Source organism: Chlorocebus sabaeus, chromosome 8 (genome assembly GCF_047675955.1).
Source record: "Chlorocebus sabaeus isolate Y175 chromosome 8, mChlSab1.0.hap1, whole genome shotgun sequence".
Lineage (NCBI taxonomy): Eukaryota > Metazoa > Chordata > Mammalia > Primates > Cercopithecidae > Chlorocebus > Chlorocebus sabaeus.
The window spans coordinates 121,275,200-121,295,766 of NC_132911.1; the positions used below are offsets into that span (position 1 = coordinate 121,275,200).

The 20,567-nt window shown below is 34.5% G+C and overlaps 1 protein-coding gene and 1 long non-coding RNA gene across 5 annotated transcripts in view; one reads left to right on the forward strand and one right to left on the reverse strand.

The window, feature by feature from the left end:
• Window positions 1-20,567, reverse strand: part of LOC119624872 (uncharacterized) — a 592,746-nt gene that overhangs the window by 395,291 nt on the left and 176,888 nt on the right. The gene's annotated exons all lie outside the window — the stretch shown is intronic.
• MED30 (mediator complex subunit 30) lies at window positions 10-19,556 on the forward strand. The gene is made up of 4 exons (XM_008001416.3): window positions 10-339; window positions 7,942-8,100; window positions 9,993-10,097; window positions 19,164-19,556. The coding sequence occupies exons 1-4, from the start codon at window positions 163-165 to the stop codon at window positions 19,257-19,259; spliced, it is 537 nt and encodes a 178-aa protein (XP_007999607.1). The 5' UTR covers window positions 10-162; the 3' UTR covers window positions 19,260-19,556.

A 20,567-nucleotide genomic window follows, 5' to 3' on the forward strand; every position in this document is an offset into this window, starting at 1 on the left:
TCCATGACGTTTTATGACGTGTTGCGTCACGGTGGGCGGAAGTCGCGGCCGCGGTTTTGAAATCGGGCCGCGGGGGGTCTCTCAAGCTGGTTCCAACGCTGAGGCCCCACAGCCTCCCAATTCCGGGCGGACCCCTGACGGGCCTGAAGCTGCAGCCGCGCCATGTCCACCCCTCCGTTGGCCGCGTCGGGGATGGCGCCCGGGCCCTTCGCCGGGCCCCAGGCCCAGCAGGCCGCCCGGGAGGTCAACACGGCGTCGCTGTGCCGCATCGGGCAGGAGACGGTGCAGGACATCGTGTACCGCACCATGGAGATCTTCCAGCTCCTGAGGAACATGCAGGTAGGAAGGCGGGCGCGCAGGGCCAGCGAGATGCAGCTGGGAGGGAAAGGGGCGCTGGTTTCCTCGTTACCCGTGGATGTCAACTGGGCTGCCCTGGGCAAACCTTAGGTGTAGGGTCACCCCCATTCGCACTCAAGAGTGTCCCCAAAAGTCGGAGCTGTAGAGGTGATGTTTTTCCAGACCAGATTTCTGCATAATTGAAGCCCATTTTTTTTTAGATTCAATCGAGCTCTTTAGTTACCATGTAAACTCTTGCACCTTTCAAGGTAAAGATGGGGTCGCACTCCACTTCCCTCTTTAGGTTGCTTTAAATGTTTTTTCCAGCATTTCTTCTGGGGAGGTCCAAGGAGTTGAAGAATTTACATTATATTTTAAAAAACAGTCCTCCTGTTTTTTTTGGCATAGTTAATATACAGTAAACTACACTCACCTAAAGTTTTGACATATATGTGTACTGTACTGTGTATACTTGTGAAATTATCACCACAGTCAAAATAGTGAACATACACATCACCCCAGAAAGTTTCTTCATACCCCTCTGACATCTTTGCTTCCCACTTTCCATCGCTAAGCAACCATTGATCTGCTTTCTGTAATCATAAATTAATTTGCATTTGCTAGAGTTTTATATAAATGGAGTCTACAATATGTGGGCTTTTTTTGTCCGAGATCCTTCACTAAGCATGCATCAATAATTTCCTTTTTATTGCTGAGTAACGTTCCATTGTATCAGTATATCACCATTTGTGTACCTTTTCTTCTGTTGATGGACATTTGGGTTGTTTCCACTTTTTGGCTGTTACAAATAATGCTATGAACTTCTGCTGACAAATTTTTGTGTGAACATGTGTGTAATTTCTCTTGGACAGATTCAGGAGTGGAATTGCTGGATCATGCAAGACATGTCTGTTTAATACTTTCAGAAACTTTTCCAAAGTGGCCTGAGCCATTTTACCTCCCAATTATTGCTAGTGGGAATGTAAACATTGCTGTTTAACGGTTCTCGTTTCTCCTCCTCCTCATCAACACCTGTTGTGTCTTGATGCTTTCCAAATACTTCTCCCAGTCTATCTTGCCTTTTTATTCTCTTAATATTATCTTTTGAAGAACAGACATTTTTAATTTTGATGAAATCCAGCTTACTGATATATTCTTTTATAGATTTTGCTTTTGGTGTCATACCTAAGAAATCTTTGCCTAACCCAGGGTGACAAAGGGTTTCTGTTTTCTTCGAGAAGTTTTGTAGTTTCAGGTTTTATGTTTAGGTCTACAACCTATATTTAGTTTTGTCAGTTTTTAAATATATATACATAGTGGCAGATACGGATCCAAGTTCATTGTTTTGCATTTGGATATCCAATTGTTCCAGCACCATTTTGCTGACCCATTTTTAATGCTTGTTTATGTTACCCACTACAAGTAGTAGATATTATTCTTGTTTTAAGATGAAGATTCTGTACTTCGGAGAAGTAAAGTGACTTGCCCAAACCTAGTCAGTGGTAGGGTAAATTTGAAACCAAGTTTTCAAAATCTTACAGCTCTTATTTCTGTGGTTGTCCAAAAATGTGTTTTATTGCTTTTTTTTTTTTTTTAACTGGTCAAGATTTTTTTTTTCCTCCTGATTATAAGAGTAATTCAGTTTTTTTAAGACTATGTGAAATATAGTACAAAGGAAATCCAGGAGAAATTATGACATTGTTTGGCAATGATTTAAAAAAATGAATAGATTCATATCTAGAATGAATAAGGTGCGGATTAAATAACGTCTCAGAATTTAGCATATTTTAAAAAATTTTTGTCCTGTTATATGCAAAGCACTGAGTAATACCTAACACTTATGAAGTACTTTCCTTGGTCAGGTACACTGTTATAGGAGCAGTTTTAAGGAGTATTTTTATCCCTATTTTACAGTGAAGGAAACTGAGGCTTAACGAGAGGAAAAAATAAATTACCCAACATCACACATGACTAATAGCTCTTCCTAGTAACCTCTTTTTAATACTAACTTGCTGTCAATGTGCATTATTAAAAGATATAATACAGGTTCATGTTTACACAGAAAGAACTAAGCTTTTTCAAAAAAAGTATTTTATCAATAGATTACATGTGGACCTGCATTCAAAGCCAACTTTTTTTTTTTTTTTTCAGTTTTTTTGTCTGTAAGTTTATTCAATGCAAAATAATTCTCTCCAATTTTACTGAGGTGGCTGACCACGTCCACGACCAAATCCGCCTCTCAACTGGAATTCGGTTACTGACCCAGCCCCAGCCTCTGCTTTCTTGCCGGCACAAGGGGACATGGGCACTCCATCTGTAGGTACGTCTGTCGGCGTCCCCTCTTGTGAGTTTGCAGGTCGCTCACCCTGCAGACCTTTAGGCTGAGGCCTGCCAGTCTCTGGACGGCTGCGGCACAGGGTGGCAGGAGCAATCTCCCGGGGCAGATGAAGGTAATCACGGAGATACTGGATTCCCTCATTGGTAAGGTACCAGTAGAAATGTCTCCAGGCAAACTGTTCCTTCACGTAGCCTCAGGACTTGAGAGGCTGCAGGGCCTTCATGACATGAAGGTTGGACACATTCTTGTCTGCCAGCTCCGGGTGCTTAGGCATGTGGAATCCTTCTTGGCCACCATGACTCCCTCCTTAAAAACGAGTTCATAGGCTGGGCGCAGTGGCTCACGCATGTAAGCCTAGCACTTTGGGAGGCCAAAGTGGGCGGATCACGAGGTCAGGAATTCGAGACCAGCCTAGCCAACAAGGTGAAACCCCATCTCTACTAAAAATACAAAAATTATCTGGGCGTGGAGGCTCGCGCCTGTAATCCCAGCTACTCAGGAGGCTGGGGCAGGAGAATTGCTTGAACCCGGGAGGCGGAGATGGCGCCACTGCACTCCAGCCTGGGCGACAGAGCGAGACTCTGCCTCAAAGAAAAGGAGTTCATAAATAGCAATACGTTTCTTCTTAAGCTTCAACATTTCGGCGGCTGTAGGGTCTGGGGCCCAAAGCCAGCTTTTGAGGGACTATGATAATTATATGTGTGCTTTTCATTTTGAGAAATCTGTAGTCACTCATCTAAGACCCTTTGGGGCCTGTCATAATTGGCTGAAAAGATAACAATGGGCTCCTTCATTTCCAGAAAACTAGAAGAGGTGATAGAAACAGGATATTCTTAACTACATATAACCTAGTGATTTGTTAATCCATTTTTAGCATTCACATTTTTAAATAATGCTCTGTATTATTGATCTATGAGAGTAAACTGCTGTGAATACAGACTGCTAAGAATTTTTCTAAGCGTTTGTTTTAAAGAAGTGGTTCCTGGTATACACCATACACTAGATGTCCATTAGCCACTTGAGAGTCTGATGAAAACTGTGAACTCTCTTCAGAGAAAAATACACATACACATGCATTTTGAAAATTTCAGGGGTTAAAGGAAGATTTAGGGATACTCCCCAAGTATCCTTAAATCTCAGATTAAGAGTCCTTGTGGAAGATACCATTGCTTTTGTTTTGTTTGTTATTCTTTGAATCTTTAATTTTTAAAATACATAGTACATTCAGAACTCAGGAATAGAAAAGGACAGTGCAATGAACATTTTCCCTCCCATTCCTATCTCTTATACTATGTACCTAACTCCTCTCCACAGGCAGTGACTGTGAGTGATTCTTCCTATTTTTGTGTCTTTCCAGATATTCTCTGCATGTTAAGCAAATGTTTATGTATATTGTTTCATTTTTCCCTTTTTTGCACAGATAATAGCATATTATACATAACCATTTTGTATCTTGCTTTTTTCAGTTTATATTCTGGAATTTATTCATATCCATACAGCAAATACTCCCTTTTCCTTTTTATAGTGTATAGTTCACACTGTGTGGAAATACAGTAATTTGTTAAACCAGTTCTCTAGTGAGGGCATTTGGCTGTTTTTCATCTTTCCCTGTTAGACTGCAGCAAATAACCTCCTACACAAATTTGCACGTATACCTGTAGGATACGTTTTTAGAAATAGCTATGTGCTTTTGTAATTAGACACATTTCGATGAATTGTCCTCCACAGAGATTGTACTAATTTATGCTATGGCCTAAGACTAGCACAGTGAGTTATATCTTTTTTGGATCTTTGATCACTCAATAGGTGAAAATTCTACTTTACATTTCTCCTAGTTTGACTGAGTTTGAACATCCCTTAAAATATTTGAATCATTTATATTTTTTTCCTGCTAAATGCTTGTTCACTTATTGTTTACCCATTTGTTTGTCTTTTTTACCTATCATAATTGTAGGATTTAGCTATTTACATACTAGAGAAATCTGCTCTGTGTGATGCAACTTGCAGTTATTTTTTTCCCCAGTCTTTCACCTTTTGGCTCTGCTAATGGTAGTTTTGCCATGCATTTTTTTTTTTTTTTAAAGAAGTTGAATGTATTAGTCTTTTAGAACTTCTAGGCTTTATGCCTAGTTAGAAAGGTCTTCCCCACTCAAATTAGAATTCTATAATTTTTAAAATTTCAGTCTTTACATTTAAAACTCTGATCCTTATGGAATTTATCCTATAAAATGTAAGGTCTGGGCCTAGCCCTAACTTTTTCAAAGGGTTCACTGAATAATTCACTTGCTTCTTCCAGTGATTTCAGGTAGCTTTTATATAAGTGAATTTGTTTCTGGATGTTCTATTCCACGTAGCTGCCTATCTTTTATGTATTAATGCAAAACATTCTTATAATTTGTCAGGATGTATAATGTGTTTACACTTATTTTTTCAGAATTTCCCTGGCTATTCTTGCTTATTTTTTCACATGTATTTTAGAATCAGCTTATTCTAAGAAAAAGCCTGTTAGTATGTTTATTAGGATCATTCAGCCTAGAAAGACTTGACATCGCTATGATGTTGACTCTTACTAACCAAAAACATGGAATATTCTTTTTCTGTTTTCCTATAAGGTATCTTAAGTTTTCATTTTTATCTTGAGATTTTAAAAGTTTTCTTCTAGATATTTTATCTTTTCTGTTGCCATTGTAAATGGGGTCTTCTTTTCCCATGTTTTTGTTTGTGTTATAGATGAAAGCAGAGCTATTGCTTTCTCTTTTACTTCCTTATGGAATTCTTTTATTTTTAGTAGCACTTTATCATATTATTTGTAGATAGATTATGATGCTTTCTTTTTAATGTTTCAACATTTTTTTTCTCTTTCTTCTCTAATTGCATTGGCTAGTGCTTCCAGAACAGTGTTCACTTATGGAATTAGGGTCTTAGTAGACATCCTTTTCTGTTTCTGACCTTAGTTGGAATGCTTCTAATGATTCCACGTTAATCGTGGTGCTGACTTTTTAACTGAAATAAATGTATGTTATCACACATTGAGGATTTTTTATTGAGTTTTATATTGATTTTTAAAATGGATGTTGAATTTAGTTGAATGCCTTCTTAGTGTCTATGGATATGGATCATGTATTTATGGGTTTTCATCCACACTCATGAGTGAGATGGTTATTGATGAGCTTTTCAGCTGAACAGCTACACCATGGTATATACCAAGGGATCTTAGACATTTTTACTGCGTATACTCTGTGCTATGGGAACCTTGTCTGTCTCATGTTTACTGCTGTATCCCAGCTTCTAGAACAGTGCTGACACATGAAAGGTGCGTGGTATTTTTTTTTTTTAATAATTTAGTAAATTACGTTGGTAAGTTTGGATATTAGATTTAACATCGAATATCTTTCTAAGTCAGCAAATTTGGGAAGCGTGATTCTTTGCATTTCAAAAGGATTTTTGTTTTCTTTATGACAGTATTTATTAAGAGTTCTTTTATATAATACATCTTAATAAATTTTGACTATAGATTTATGGGTAAAATAACTCACTAAAGTAAAATAATTCACACTGTACTTTAAAGCCTTCTGTGTGTGTGTACTATGCTAAATATGGTAATATAAACTTAAGTTCCAGTCTTTACTAAGTAGAAAATATGGGCAAAGTATTAAACCTCATAATGCCATAATAAAGATACAGAGTGCTGTTCTAGGCAAGACATAATCATCACGCTCCTTTTTGTCACCTAAACAAGAAAGCAAGGATCCACTTAAACTTTTCTCTGAATTTCTAGTTAGTGTCTGTGGAATTTCATAAACTGAAAGTTCATGAGGAGAAAGCTTACCTTGTACTGAGAAATGAAACCTTAATGCCTTTCTCCTTTAAAATGTTTTGACTATTTCAGCCTTTGATATTTTATCACATTTCTTTGAGACATTGTAGAGTGTTTTAATGCTTGAGAATTTCTGAAAATCCTAATAATATCACACCTCAAATAATTTGAGGAGATCCATCTCCTTAACTCATAAACCATAACATTACAGGAAATTTAGAAGTATGAGAAAAGAAGAAAATAAATTATTCAACCCTATTTATCTTACACATCTTTTATCAACTACATATAGGGCTTTCCAGTCTTTTTTCATGTTTCTGGTTGTAATCATTATATGTCCTGTTTTCTTTTCACTCCAAACATTGTATCATGGTTTTCTTTTTTTTTTTTTGGCATTCCTACCTCATGTGTTTAAAAAAGAAAAAAAGTACAAACTGAGGCTTAGAAAGACTGGACTGATTGCCTAGCTATTAGATAGTAGATAGTTCCTTTGTTTTTAAATCACCTGATTCAAATCCCCAAATAGGTATACGTGTGAATTCCTACAATTAAAATGCCTGAATACTAGAAAATGTGGTACTCTATAAATATTATTGATTCAAGTATTAGGGTGATGCCACAGATCAAATTGTGGGAATAAAATATTCTACGGCTGTACAGAGAAAGATTTTGTTTATGAGTTTCAGCAATGCACAAGTACATATTTAGTTATAAATTCTAAATAAATAGTCCATTTTTGTTTACCTGTCTTTTTTTATTATTTCAATATATGCTTTTCTTCTCTTGATAAAATTCCTGAATTAAAAATATATCAATATCTAAGACAGAGTTATGATCATAGCAGTTACTTTTAATAATTTATTAATGGTGTTCAAGTATAGGTGGCACCCATATCTCCTGCTATTGATTTTTTTAAGTAAAATTTTAAATGATAGGTTTATATTTTAATGTGTGCTTTAAGCATCTTAATTATCTTATCAGAGTTAAGGTATTTTGAGAATATTTTTGCAATACCCGCCATATGTTCTTCATTTTCTTCCACTAGAATATCGTAAGATTCACTTTTTTGTGTGTGTTTTTAACTGTACTTTGTTTTTAACTTCTTGGTTGAGGTCAGCAGCATGCTGCATTTATATAATAGTAACATTAAAACTGTACACTCTTTTTAAAGTTACACTTCAAAAATTAAAGGGGAAAAAGTATTTCAAGTCAGGGTTTATCACAAAGTTTTTCTAGGTCTGTTTTATAGCAGTGAAAGAGTATGCCAAGTTGTTAATAAATGGGCATGCATTACTCTTACATTCTTAAAATTGAACTTGATCAGTTGTGAGGGACAGCTTACGTCTATGCATTGCCTAAAAATTGTTTCTGTTTGTTGGCTTTACTTATAGAAAATCTTGATTTTTTTTTTCATTACTTTATATTTTTATTCTTTGTTTTTCCTGATAAGCTGCCAAATGGTGTCACTTACCACACTGGAACATATCAAGACCGGTTAACAAAGCTACAGGATAATCTTCGCCAACTTTCAGTTCTCTTCAGGAAGCTGAGATTGGTATATGACAAATGCAATGAAAACTGTGGTGGGATGGATCCCATTCCAGTCGAGGTAATTTTTTGTGATAGAGGGAGGATGAATATAAGGTGTGAATTAGTGTCAAGACAGTTGTTACTCTTTTTCCTCTCTCTCTTGTTTTAGCAACATTTCCAGGTTTTGAATTTTATTGGTTTTACTTTTGACCACAGAAGATGAAAATGTGATATATATGCATAAAATACTACTATATTTTTACATTAATAATTTCTTGTAGACTTTGACAGGCTTATAGTAATTTTTGTTGTTAGGAAGAAATGGTTTTCTGTAGCAATTTTTATTGCTGTCAGTGCCTCCTTTTAATTAAGTCAGGGATATTTTTAGTAGGAATTTTAATAGTATCATATACTTTTAAGGTGGTTTTCATAAAATATTATTTTTATTATTATTAATTTAGATTTTATATTTGGCCCAGTGGAATCACTGTATTTTAAAAAATGTACTCTCTAAATTTCATCTTGGGTCCCACCTATTTAGTTAATTAGGCATACATTTCTATAAGTGACCCTTTCCTGTTGACAGATTATTTCTGTGTCACCAAAGGAAGCTGGTAAAAGATGACCAGAGAAAAATTAAACTGCAAAAATGCCTAAAAAGAAGGGGTCAGAGATGTGAGAGAAAGATCAGAAATGTGGCCTGCATTGTCAGATGCTGCAGAAAAGTCAAGGAAAATCAGGAATGAAAACTGTCCAGTAGATTTTGCTAGATGAAAATTGTTAGGATATTTGAGTAGAGCTTCAGTGAAATGGTAGCAGCACGAAGTCTGATCGCAGTCGGGTGAAGATTAAACAGGAAATAAGAAGCTGGAGCCAGCAAGTGGGTATCAGTCTTTCAAGAAGCTTTGAAAAAAATAAGAGAGGAAAGCAGTAGATGGAAGGAGAGATGGAATCGAAGGTTTGCAGGGGGAAGAGGAGCTTCTCCCCAAATAGAAGAGACAGGAACATGTTAGAATAATAAAGCAAGAAAGCTGTAGGGAGAGGTTGGGAGAAGGGTGTATAAATAATGAAGACAGGAGGGCAATCAGGCCACAGGGATAGAGACTAATCGTCTTCAGGAGGAAGGACAGCTCTGCATTGAGAGAGAGAAAACAGAAAAGGAGAATGTAGACATGGGTGAGTTTATATATATCCCAAGAATTTTAAGAAGTTTTATCAGGTGAATCTTAGTTTTGCCAGTCATTTACCTTTGGCCTATTCCTGCATTGGTAATACACAATAGTAGAGGCTAGGTGATTCCTGAAGTCTGTCACACTTATGAGGTAGATTCCATCACTAACTGTGCATACTTAATTATGATTCTGCTAGAAGTTTCATTGCTATATAAATTTGTTTCTCCTACGAAAAAAAAGTTCTCACAACTGAAAAAACTTAAGACATCTAGAAGTTTGCATAGACTCTGAAGTTTTAGTTTGCAAGTTAATGACATTTATATAATACAGATCCGTGAAGTTATTTTCTTTTTATTAAAGATGAAGGAAAGCCTGTTTTATCTATCTCAATAGACTACAAATCTCTTAGGGGCAAGAATCACATCTTGTTTGGCATTAGTTTTATAGTGTTTCATAATTAATTATTTGCTAATTGAATAGGGTTTTTTTTAATTTTAATTTTATTTTATTGTATTTTTTGTTACTTCTCCCATTTTCCTGCTGGAGGTATTGTTTAGTTATACATGACAACCAATGTTATAAAGGCTGTTTTGCAAAAGAAACCTGAAAGGGTATTGTGTAGAATGCATTGAAATGGTCAACTATTAAAGCTCTTATTTCAGGCTATCACCTGAATTGAAATTTATTTTTATACAAATAAAACTATAAAAATTGACTTTAATCTGATATATTCTCTATACCAGTGATTAGAAAACTTGAATTATATTTTTGACTTTTAATTTTTGTTAATCATTCCCAGCAACTTATTCCATATGTGGAAGAAGATGGCTCAAAGAATGATGATCGGGCTGGCCCACCTCGTTTTGCTAGTGAAGAAAGGCGAGAAATTGCTGAAGTAAATAAAGTGAGTTGTTAGTTTTTACATTTTACGTTTTAGAGTTATTGATAAAAATTACTAGGGAGTCTGATGTAACTCCAAAACATAATTTGAATTATCAAATTACATGAAGTCGTTTCTGCAGCAAACTTAACCTATTTAGAATACAGCCAAGAACTGAAAGGTAAGCAGAAATGCTGTCTGAATAGTCAGAAGAGAAATTGCAAAATTCATTCAATAAAGCTCTTAGAAGAGCTCCTTAGATACTTAGTCACAATCCATTTACTTTTTTCTTTTCTGGGCAGATTTCTATCTTTCTAGCTTATAGCATATTTGGAGCAGCAAATGATAAAAATTTACAAATATGAAATGTGAATGTCTCAATACCTGAATAAAAAATTTAGAGAACTATCCCAGCATTATTCTACTCCAACCCCACCAAAATCTTCTAACTGGAATGTATATATTGCTGAATACTTTCAGAAGTTCGGAAGATAATGTTCAAATAGTTCTTGTGAAACAGAGGGAAATAGGGAAAGGTGTCTGTTTATTCTGTGGTGGAAATGTGGCCCCAGCTTAGCAAAATCTACGGGAGATAGCACAGTGAATACAACTATCAGCTTCACTCTTTCACAGACAAATATAGATTGCCCCTTCCTGAAATTCTTAATTCTAATTAATAGAACTCACCAGTGTATTAATAATCCACCACAGCCAAAGAGTCTTCTGAGGTACATGAAGATTTTATAGTTCAATTTGTATGTATAATACATGATGTCAGTAGACTACCTTGGAAAAAGATTTTCTCATATGTCAAAAAGACATCAGATAAAATTCAATACTGTTGCTGATTCAAAGGACACTTAAAACTAGTAGCAAGACAGTGTTTTTTTTTTGTTTTTTTTTATCTTTTTCTTTTAGATAAATAGCCAACATTTTTCATAAGGTGAAATATAGAAGTATCCTTATTAAAAACAAGCATGAAATAAGATGCTTTATACCACTATGTTTAATATTATTTTAGAAGTTATAGCCAGTATGAAAAGACAGTAGATAAATGACAGTTAGGAAACAGGAGTTACTATGTATGAGCTTGTTAGAATGATCAAAGAAACTCAACTGATGAACAACTAGTCTATAAGAGTTCCATAAAAGGGTCTAAGACAAGACTGATACCATGCTCTTCTAATGCTGTAAACCTGTTAGATTATAAGATTCTATTGACTCTTATAACAATCAATATTTAGTAGATAGGAATTATGTCAATCATGTGTGTGAATAAACTTATTAAGATACATAAAGGAAGCTTTGAATGATTAAAAGAACATACAAAGTTCTTGGATGAGCAATACATATTATAAAAACACCAGTCTTGATTACCTCACAGTTTTAATACAGTAACAATCCAAATCCTAATAAGAAAGCATGCAAAAATAATAGGATTGTAGTGCAATACCAATCAATAAACAGATCCAGATAAAACCCAAATGGGATTTTTTTCTTGAAAGTATACAAAAATATCAAAGAAAATGTTGATAAGTATGACTAATAAAGCAGAATTCTTAGCTTCAAAAATTAAACTGTATTATGAAGCATATTATACAAATGGTAATTAGGTGTGTAATACTGGCACAAGAATAGGCAGATTAGTAAAATAATCTAGCCAGAAAAACAGCCTTCTCATTGTACATGAGAATTTAATATGACAGAAGAGGGCTTGTGTGAAAAATTAGTCTTTAGAAATAGAAACTTTGGGGGCGACATTAAGCTAGCTTTTTACATTACACCATATATCAAAATGAATTTCAGAGTTGAAAATAAGACCTGCAAAACAAAATATTGGATAATTTTTTAAGTATTTTAAAACTCGGAAGAAAGGAAAAAGATGGATAGGTTTTATGAAATAAAATTTTGCAACTTTTTTAGAAGGTGAAATACATATTTAGAAAACTATTTCCAAAAAATCTGATTGTAATGAATGACAATCATAATAAAAAACTCACAGTAAAAAATTGGTAGAGGGTGAGGAAGAGATTGGGGACTTTTAGTTTAGATCTTGAAAAATAACTGGTATTTGGTAGTCTAGATATATGAGACATACATTTATTAAGACGTGTTATATGTTTCTGTTGATAAAATATGTATTACCTCAATAAATGTGTTCTGCTTATTTTTCTCTAATACGGTTTTTTTAATAAAATATAATTAAATATGTATATAAATAAAACACCATTATAATAATAACTTTGGTTTCAGAGTACCACATGTGTAACTAATGTAAATATAGTTTGTTCTGTACCATAGAGGATTTTATAATATTTTGTAAAAAATAAAGTTGTATAAATTCAGAAAGATACTTTTTCTAAATTTACATTTCTCTTCAATTTTCATGAAGTTTCTCTTTTTTCCCAATTTGATAACTTAGAAATAACGTGTCTTTGACTTTTAAAAGTTCTCGTTTATAATCAAAATATGGTAATTCTTTGGCAGCATGTAACCAAAAAAATTCTTACTAGCTACTGACATATAGAGTTTTGTGGATTTTAAGTAAAGGATATAATTGAAACAAGGATATGATGTATACAAGGACTTCTTTCTCCACGTGAGGATTTAGCTCTCTACAGCCTCTCTCTCGTGGACCCACCTACATAATTGTTTCCCTCAAACCTTTCAGTGCAGTTATATCATATTTGGGGTTCAGTAAATAATCTGTGTCATATAATTATGGCTTTATAAGTATTGTTTATTGCTAAACCACATAGTAAACTAGGGTCATATTTCCTTGGTTGAATAATTTTTTGTTTTTCTGAAGTTAATTACCTCTTTAATTTTCTAAAATTTTAGTTAGTTTTTTGTGCATCTATGATAGCATCTCAGTACTATTTTCTAATTTTCCACAGAGTCAGAATCATTAGACAGGTTCGTGGTTCTCATCCCACCCTCCCAAGTTTTCTTTGGTCTTATAGGTCTGGATGAAATGCTGGCTAGGCCTGCTTTTTAGCTCTGGGACTTTCCTTCACCTCTTCTGTTGGTTTCACTATTTCTTCAGCTCATGTGTTCCTCTTTCTTGGTTTTCTTCCTTGCTGGTAATGTGCATACATCAGTGACTTCTTTAGAAGGAATGCAGACACTTAAATTTTGAGTCCTTACGTATTTGTCCAGTTCATAGTTTGGCTGGCTATAAAATTCTATGTTGTAAGTTACGTTTCCTCAGAAATTTGAAGGCATTCCATAATCTAGTGTAGGGTTTGGCAGACTTTTTCTTTAAACGACTAGATAGTCAATCTTTTAACCATTCCTCTAGTTTTCATCCCCAGGGCTCAGCTAGTGCCTCTGAGATGGTCTCTGTCTGTGGTTCTCCATGGTGGATCAGGCCTATTCTCAGTGGCATCCCTCTTGCATGCCCAGGCCTTCTCTGAGTCACTGACCACTCCCTCTTTACTTTTCATCTTAAAATTTACCTTGCATCTGCTGTTGTGTCCTTTCTAATCACTTTTCCTTGCATCAGTTTATAGCTTTTTTTATTCCTCTCCTGCCACACACTCAATAGATACACAAAATTTCTGAAAGTTTGTGTATACTTATGGAATGAAAGTGTTTTCAATTTTTTTCCCCATTTTTACTTCTGACATTGAGATCTCTTCCTTTGATTAAATGACTTGGATCTGTTCTAAGTGCTTTTAACTTCGGTATAAAACATATTTTAGTTAACGTGATATCAAACTGATGGGTTGTTACAAAGAGAAAAGAATCAGTTTAGGTATTTTAAATAAACCAGGTTTAAAGCTAAACTCTATTTCTGTGGGAATTGCTTTTTAAAAGACAAGTTAGAGGGAAAGTACCTTCTTGAGTATCATGGGGAAGAACTCATTTGATGACCTCATAACTCTCTTTGTATGAATTCTTCTATCTATATTTTGAGAAAGCACTGAAGGATTAGGTGGTGGGCAGAGGGAAAAGATAGGAGAGGGCTAACATTTGGTTAACTTAAATTTAAATCGCAAATAAAAAAGGAAGAAGAGAATATAATTAACTGCTAAAAAGCAAACAAGTATTTTTTTGTTGTTGTTGTTTACCAAAAGGGGTTTTTAATTCATTCCTTTAAAAAAATTATAAATGTGAATTAAATGTAGCATATTCTGTTAATGGAATAATCTTATGTACAGTTAACACTAGCTACTGACATAGAGTTTTGTGGATTTTAAGTAAAGGACATAATTGATACAAGGATATGATGTATAAAAGGACTTTCTCCACATGAGAATTTAGCTCCCTACAGCCTCTCTCTTCTGGACCCACCTATGTAATTGTTTCCCTCAAACAATTGTATTTCATTCTTTTCCTTCACTTATTTAAGCTCTGTGTCTCCATTCTAGAATATAAGATTAAAATATATGATTAAAATGTTTAATTTTTAAAATATTGAGCTCATCCATTTATATATATATATATATATAAAATTTTTTTTTTTTTTTTTTGAGACAAAATCTCTCTCTGTCACCGAGGCTGGAGTGCAGTGGCACGATCTTGGCTCACTGCAACCTCTGCCTCCTGAGTTCAAGCGATTCTCCTGCCTCAGCCTCCTGAGTAGCTGGGATTACAGGCATGCATCACCATGCCCAGCTAGTTTTTTTGTGCTTTTAGTAGTAATGGGATTTCACCGTGTTGGTCAGGCGCTGTTGAACTCTTGACATCGTGATTCACCCACCTCAGCCTCCCAAAGTGCTGGGATTACAGGCCTGAACCACTACACCCGGCTGATACATCTTTTTTTTTTCTTAATGGCATATACACCTGAGGGTGTTTCTCATAGTGAAAACTGGCTATAGATGATAATGTCCTGATCTGATTATTTAATCACATAGATGCTATTAAAAATAAACAGTTCATTGATTTGACAACTATTTATAAATAACTACATTCATAAACTTAAGTTTTTGTCTCTGTCAATTATGTTAATCCATATTCTTATGTAAACATAGGTTTGCTTTTTTTTAGTTCATGCAGTTAGTAGGTGATAGATTTTTAAAGTTCACAGAATCTTAGCTAGTAACACTAAAACACTGAAAATACTTCTTACCTATTATGGTATGGAGTATAAAAATGTATAGTTTTTAATAATGGCCATTATTAAATACCTTTTTTTATACTAAGAGGAGTTATTTAAACAAAAAAAAGTTTTGAAATGATTGCCAATAATTTTTGTTTACTTGCATATTTTTTTTCCATTCTTGTAGGTTTTGGGAGAAGCTTTTTGATTTGGCTTTTGTTATTTTTTCTTCAAACATGAAAATATTTAAATACTTGTGTGCCTGCTCTCTGCCAGGCATTGTGCTCAGTACCAGAATTTCTTCCATGAACCAGCTGGATGTGTTATCTGCTATATACTCATTTCACATGAGTGGACAAGTTTCTTCTTGGAGAACATAAGACTCCAGTGGAAACAAAGCAGCACCTGTTTCATGTTCCCATTTCATGTTTTAATGAATATTTACAGAAACAAAAGCATTGTGCCATATTTTTAATACATTGGCATTTGGTCGTATTAAATAACTAAGTTGCTTTATAGAGCTGTGTAATCTGTAATAAAATTATATTCTTTGCATTCAATTAAAAATATTCAGAATTTTATTACAATGCATATCTTCTTTTTGTTCTAAATAAGCTACATAAAATAAGTAAATTTATATACCCCTCAGTTGACCCTCACTTAGTCATTTTCAAAACATTATCATATCATTGTGTACTTGAAATTGTGCAGAAGAGCATACTGATGGTGTGTTTACTATTTGGTCCTTATGGTCTGTCTGGTTTCTAACAATGCAAAAACCACCAATAACTATCCTAATGCCATGAAACTTTGAGGCACACGATTTGTAGTCAGTATTTGATGTAAATCATCATAAGACAATATGGCTGGTTTTAATAGTCAAATTCGTGGTTTATTTAAATACTTTCATTTTCTCTTAATATATCCTGGAATCCTTAAGCCGAATACCCAAGTAAAGGATGGATACTTGTTTGAGACCACATTTTTTAGGTGCAGGGGTATCCAATCTTTTGACTTCCCTGGGCCACATTGTAAGAATTGTTTTGGGCCACACATAAACTATACTAACGTTAATGATAGCTGATAAGCCCCCCAAAAAAATCTCATAATGTTTTAAGAAAGCTTACGAATTTGTATTGGGCTACACTCACAGACGATCGGGGCCACATGCGGCCTGCGGGCCACAGTTGGACAAGCTTGCTTTGGGGGCATCAGAATGAGTTTTATTTTGCTTAAGGCTATTTTCTTGATGGGAAAATGAAATTGAAAAAGATAGTAGGTAGTATTTACTACAAGATTGACATAATTGAGTCCATGCATTTAGAAAGTAAAGCATTTTTTGTCAAGTGTCACAGCTTTTGTGTGAATATTAAATTACATGGTATGAGTTAGCAGAAACATTTTTTAAGTATTTAGTCTACTTACACATTCACCTGTTAATGTACGAAATTGGGCACAGCTGATGGATTTTGAAAATAGCAGCTGTCAACCTCTGTTAAAATCAATCAGTGGCAAGATATATATATTAAATCCTATATCGTGTCATGAAAATTTATTTACAGTTTAGCCACTAATAAGCATAAGTGTCAGCTTTGCTGTTGATCATTTTTATGACATGTTTTGACTCTGGATATTTTATTTGTATGCTAATTTTTTAAATTTAAAACTTTGTGGCATCTTTGAGAAATGCTATCCCAAGAGCCTTATGTGTTAATTATTTAAAAATTTTCTATTCCCTAGTGTTGAATATTATCTTGAAAATACCCTACACATTCTAGTTCTTTCTTTTTAAAAAAACAATTATGAGGCTTAAATTAAAAAGAGTACCAGAATGTATATTTCCAAATGAGGATTCTTGAAAGTAGTCTTATTGGTAGGTTATACATTTATTTCAATGGTGAAACCATTGTGATAGCCAGCTGCAAGCCCTGAGTTGATACTGATTATAAAGTCTCTTTTTAACCACCCAGATGACCAATTGTCATCTTACGTATGGGTATGCAGAAAGTACAACTGGCAGAGACCTTAGATTTTATAATCAAATTACATAAACGAGAAAACCGAGGAGAATGAATTTGTCTAAGATCAAACACCAAGTTAGAGGCAAAGTTGGAACTGGGACTGAGATTGCCAGCCTCCCAATATAGCACTTTTATATTCCTCTGTTTTGCTGCTACTCTTGATTGCTGGCAGAAGTGTTGGTTTCTTGGTCTCTGTGATGAAAAAGACTTTACAGGCTTGGTTATTCTTCATCTTTCCCAGCAATTTGAATCAATTTTGTTAGATATATACAACCACTTAAATAGCAGACTGTCACATACTCATTATAACAGAATATAGAAGATAGGTCATCCGAAAACTTGTACAAGGGAGACTCACTAAAAATACCAGCAGTTTCTGTTTCCTGAAGACTGTGTTAGAGTGAGCTTTAGAGTCAAGCCCTGTGTACTGTATAGTCATGTTTTTCTCTGACTGCATCGTGCTAGTTCTCTTTTCAAATGTGAATTAAATTTAGTTATGAAAGATTATTAAAGTCTCTGTAAATTGATTTTCTATTTTCCAGTAAGAGTTTCTTGGGCTTTCCTTTTAGCCACCTATTTCTTGTTACTTCCCTAACTCTGAATAGAAGCAATACAAGCAACTTCATTTTAATTTGCTTTTTAATGAAATCAAAATTAAGATTTTTAGGCCTCTTTTTAATAAGCATACACTAATTTATCTGGAGGTTGTTTAACATAGTGTCTTAAAGTTAAATATATTATCTCCAAATGTAATGTTTCCAAGGGGTTATTGAATAATAATGATTATTATTATAACCAGTAAACACTCTGACCAGAAGTTCTCTATTTCTATCTTGTTTTATCTAAGCAGATATTTATGACATAGGATTTGAAGAAAGAATGTTTAAAAAGAAGTTTACAAATCTTAGTCAAGTAGAATTCAAGTATAGAGAGACAGAGACACATGCCGTGCACATTTCAGGCATTCAGCAAATCTCAGTAGAAAAGATTGCTTTGGGTGCTCTGCCATTTGTCTTCAGTTTTTAGAATTAGAAGGAGATTGCAATTTATGCTACAGGCAAACAGTGATTTCTGCCGCACTTTTGAAAGACCGATTGCATGAGGCATTGTATTTTTATTATATTTTATTTTCTATATCAACAGTTTACATTTTGTGCCTACCAGTAACATTTGTTGAATGTTTACTTATGTGTCAGGCACAATTCTAATACTTGACATGAATCAGATCATTTAATCCTCACAACAACTCTTAGGAGGTAGGTTCAATTATTATTTCCATTTTTCTGATGTGGAAACTAAAGTACAGGGAGGTTTAAAAAGTAGGTCAGTGTTATAAGTTTCATAGTGAAGGATCTGGCCGGGTGTGGTGGCTCAAGACTGTAATCCCAGCACTTTGGGAGGCCAAGACAGGCAGATCACTTGAAGTCAGAAGACCAGCCTGGCCAACATGGCAAAACTTTGTCTCTACTAAAAATACAAAAAAACTAGCTGGGCGTGGTGGTGGGCGCTTGTAATTCCAGCTACTTGGGAGGCTGAGGCAGGAGAATTGCTGGAATCCAGGAGGCTGAGGTTGCAGTGAGCCAAGATTGTGCCACTGCACTGCAGCCTGGGGGAAAAAAAAAATCACAGTGAAGGATATGAACGACATCCAGAGATCTGGCTCTAGAGTATGGGCTCTTGACCATTAGGTTATACTGCCCCTTAGAAAACCTGTATGCTTATGTTTTAAAACAAATAAATGTTGAGCTGATTTATTTATTTATTTATGGTGGAGGTGGAAGAGTAAGCAGGGCCTGGGGCGGGCCTGGAGCCATAGACCTCTGCAGGCTGAATTTTTAGAATTCAGGATCCCTGTCAGCGAATATTTAAGGCCAGAAGAGGGTTGAGACCATCTGCCTTATAGGGTTATTTAGCTCAATTTCTGTCTGGATCATTACAGTCCTAACTTACGACATTTTAATCTTCTAACTTCATGGTCTATATTTCCTGAAACATTTTTGATAAATTCTTTTGTTTCTACAGAAACTCAAACAGAAGAATCAACAGCTGAAGCAAATTATGGATCAATTACGAAATCTCATCTGGGATATAAATGCCATGTTGGCAATGAGGAACTAAGCTGATATTTAAATTTCCTGCCTTACACATGTTATACCGTTGTTTTTTTCCCTCAAGTATTTTTTTCCCTGTGAAGAAGGTTATTTATCTGCTTTTATTTTAGTCACTAAAACTAAAGTTTGTATTTTTACATTGTGATTTTTACATTAAAATATTCATTAACTTTTTTTTAATGCTACTGATCTTATGAAAGATTATTGTAATAAATTTTGATGGGGTTTGTATTTTGGTTAATCTTCATGAATTGAATAATTGTTTTTTTAAAGCAAAATAAAGTTTTTTAAATAAGTTTTTAAATTTGATTAATGGATTTACTCATTCCAATAAACCTTTTAGAAGAAAATTAAATATTTAAATATTTCTGCAGATAAAAGTATCAAATACAGTCAGTCTGTATACAAATTAAAATTAAAGATATGTTACCATTTCAGCTCAAGTTTTTAAATTCAATTTTATTGCCAAGCCAATTAAAATGTATATGTCTATGAATAGATGAAAATTTATCTTTAATGTATTCTTCAAGTGTTTGGTCTTAAATGATCTGTCTCTAAAAGGAGAGAAACTAATGATCTAAGGACAACACAAATTGAAATCACAACTGTGTGCTTATCTGCTCTGCTTTAAGCTAAGAAGCAATCACCTAATTTTTTAGGTATACCCTAAAATAATCATAAGTGTGTTTTGGAAATAGTACATTTGTAGGGATTTTAAATGAGATACTTCTATATGACAGGTTTTTTTTTGTTGTTTTTTTTTTTTTTTTTTTTTTTGGCCTGTAGTCAATCCTGTTTAGGTCTCCCTGTGGGAACTGATCTCTCATATTACAAATAATATATTCTCAAATAAAGAGTTGAAGTCTTCTCAGAAAGGACTTTTCTAGCTTGATTCAGAAGGCTTTTCCTATCTGGCCTCAGTTCTAACTCTATGAAAAATATTGTTTGGGCTTTTCCTATAAAAGTTTCTCTGGAAGCTAACACAGGAAACCGTAATAGGCATCCTCTGGGGAGGGGAAGTGGGTGGTTGAGGATCAGAATTAAGAAGGCGCTGACTTTTCGTTGTATATAATTTTGTACCTTTTGAATTTTACAGCATGTGCAAATATTGGCTATTCAGAAAATTGGAAAATATTTTTCATTTTAAGTTATGCAGATTCCCACCTAGACAGAGTGCAAGAAGACAAGACAAACCATGCAAGCATCTTTAGACCCTCCAACTTTACATTTGTCAGAGCAGTTCTGAGCAAGCCCAGTGTTAGATGGGGCACTGACTCTGCCTACAGTGGGAAGCTCTTCAGAGTTAAAGGGCAGA

What these genes read in the sequence shown, in the direction of transcription:
- MED30 (XM_008001416.3), top strand. Translation starts at nt 163, where the DNA reads ATGTCCACCCCTCCGTTGGCCGCGTCGGGGATGGCGCCCGGGCCCTTC. An exon ending in AGCTCCTGAGGAACATGCAG is followed by an intron (nt 340 to 7,941) that starts GTAGGAAGGCGG and finishes TTTCCTGATAAG; the next exon opens with CTGCCAAATGGTGTCACTTA. An exon ending in TGGATCCCATTCCAGTCGAG is followed by an intron (nt 8,101 to 9,992) that starts GTAATTTTTTGT and finishes AATCATTCCCAG; the next exon opens with CAACTTATTCCATATGTGGA.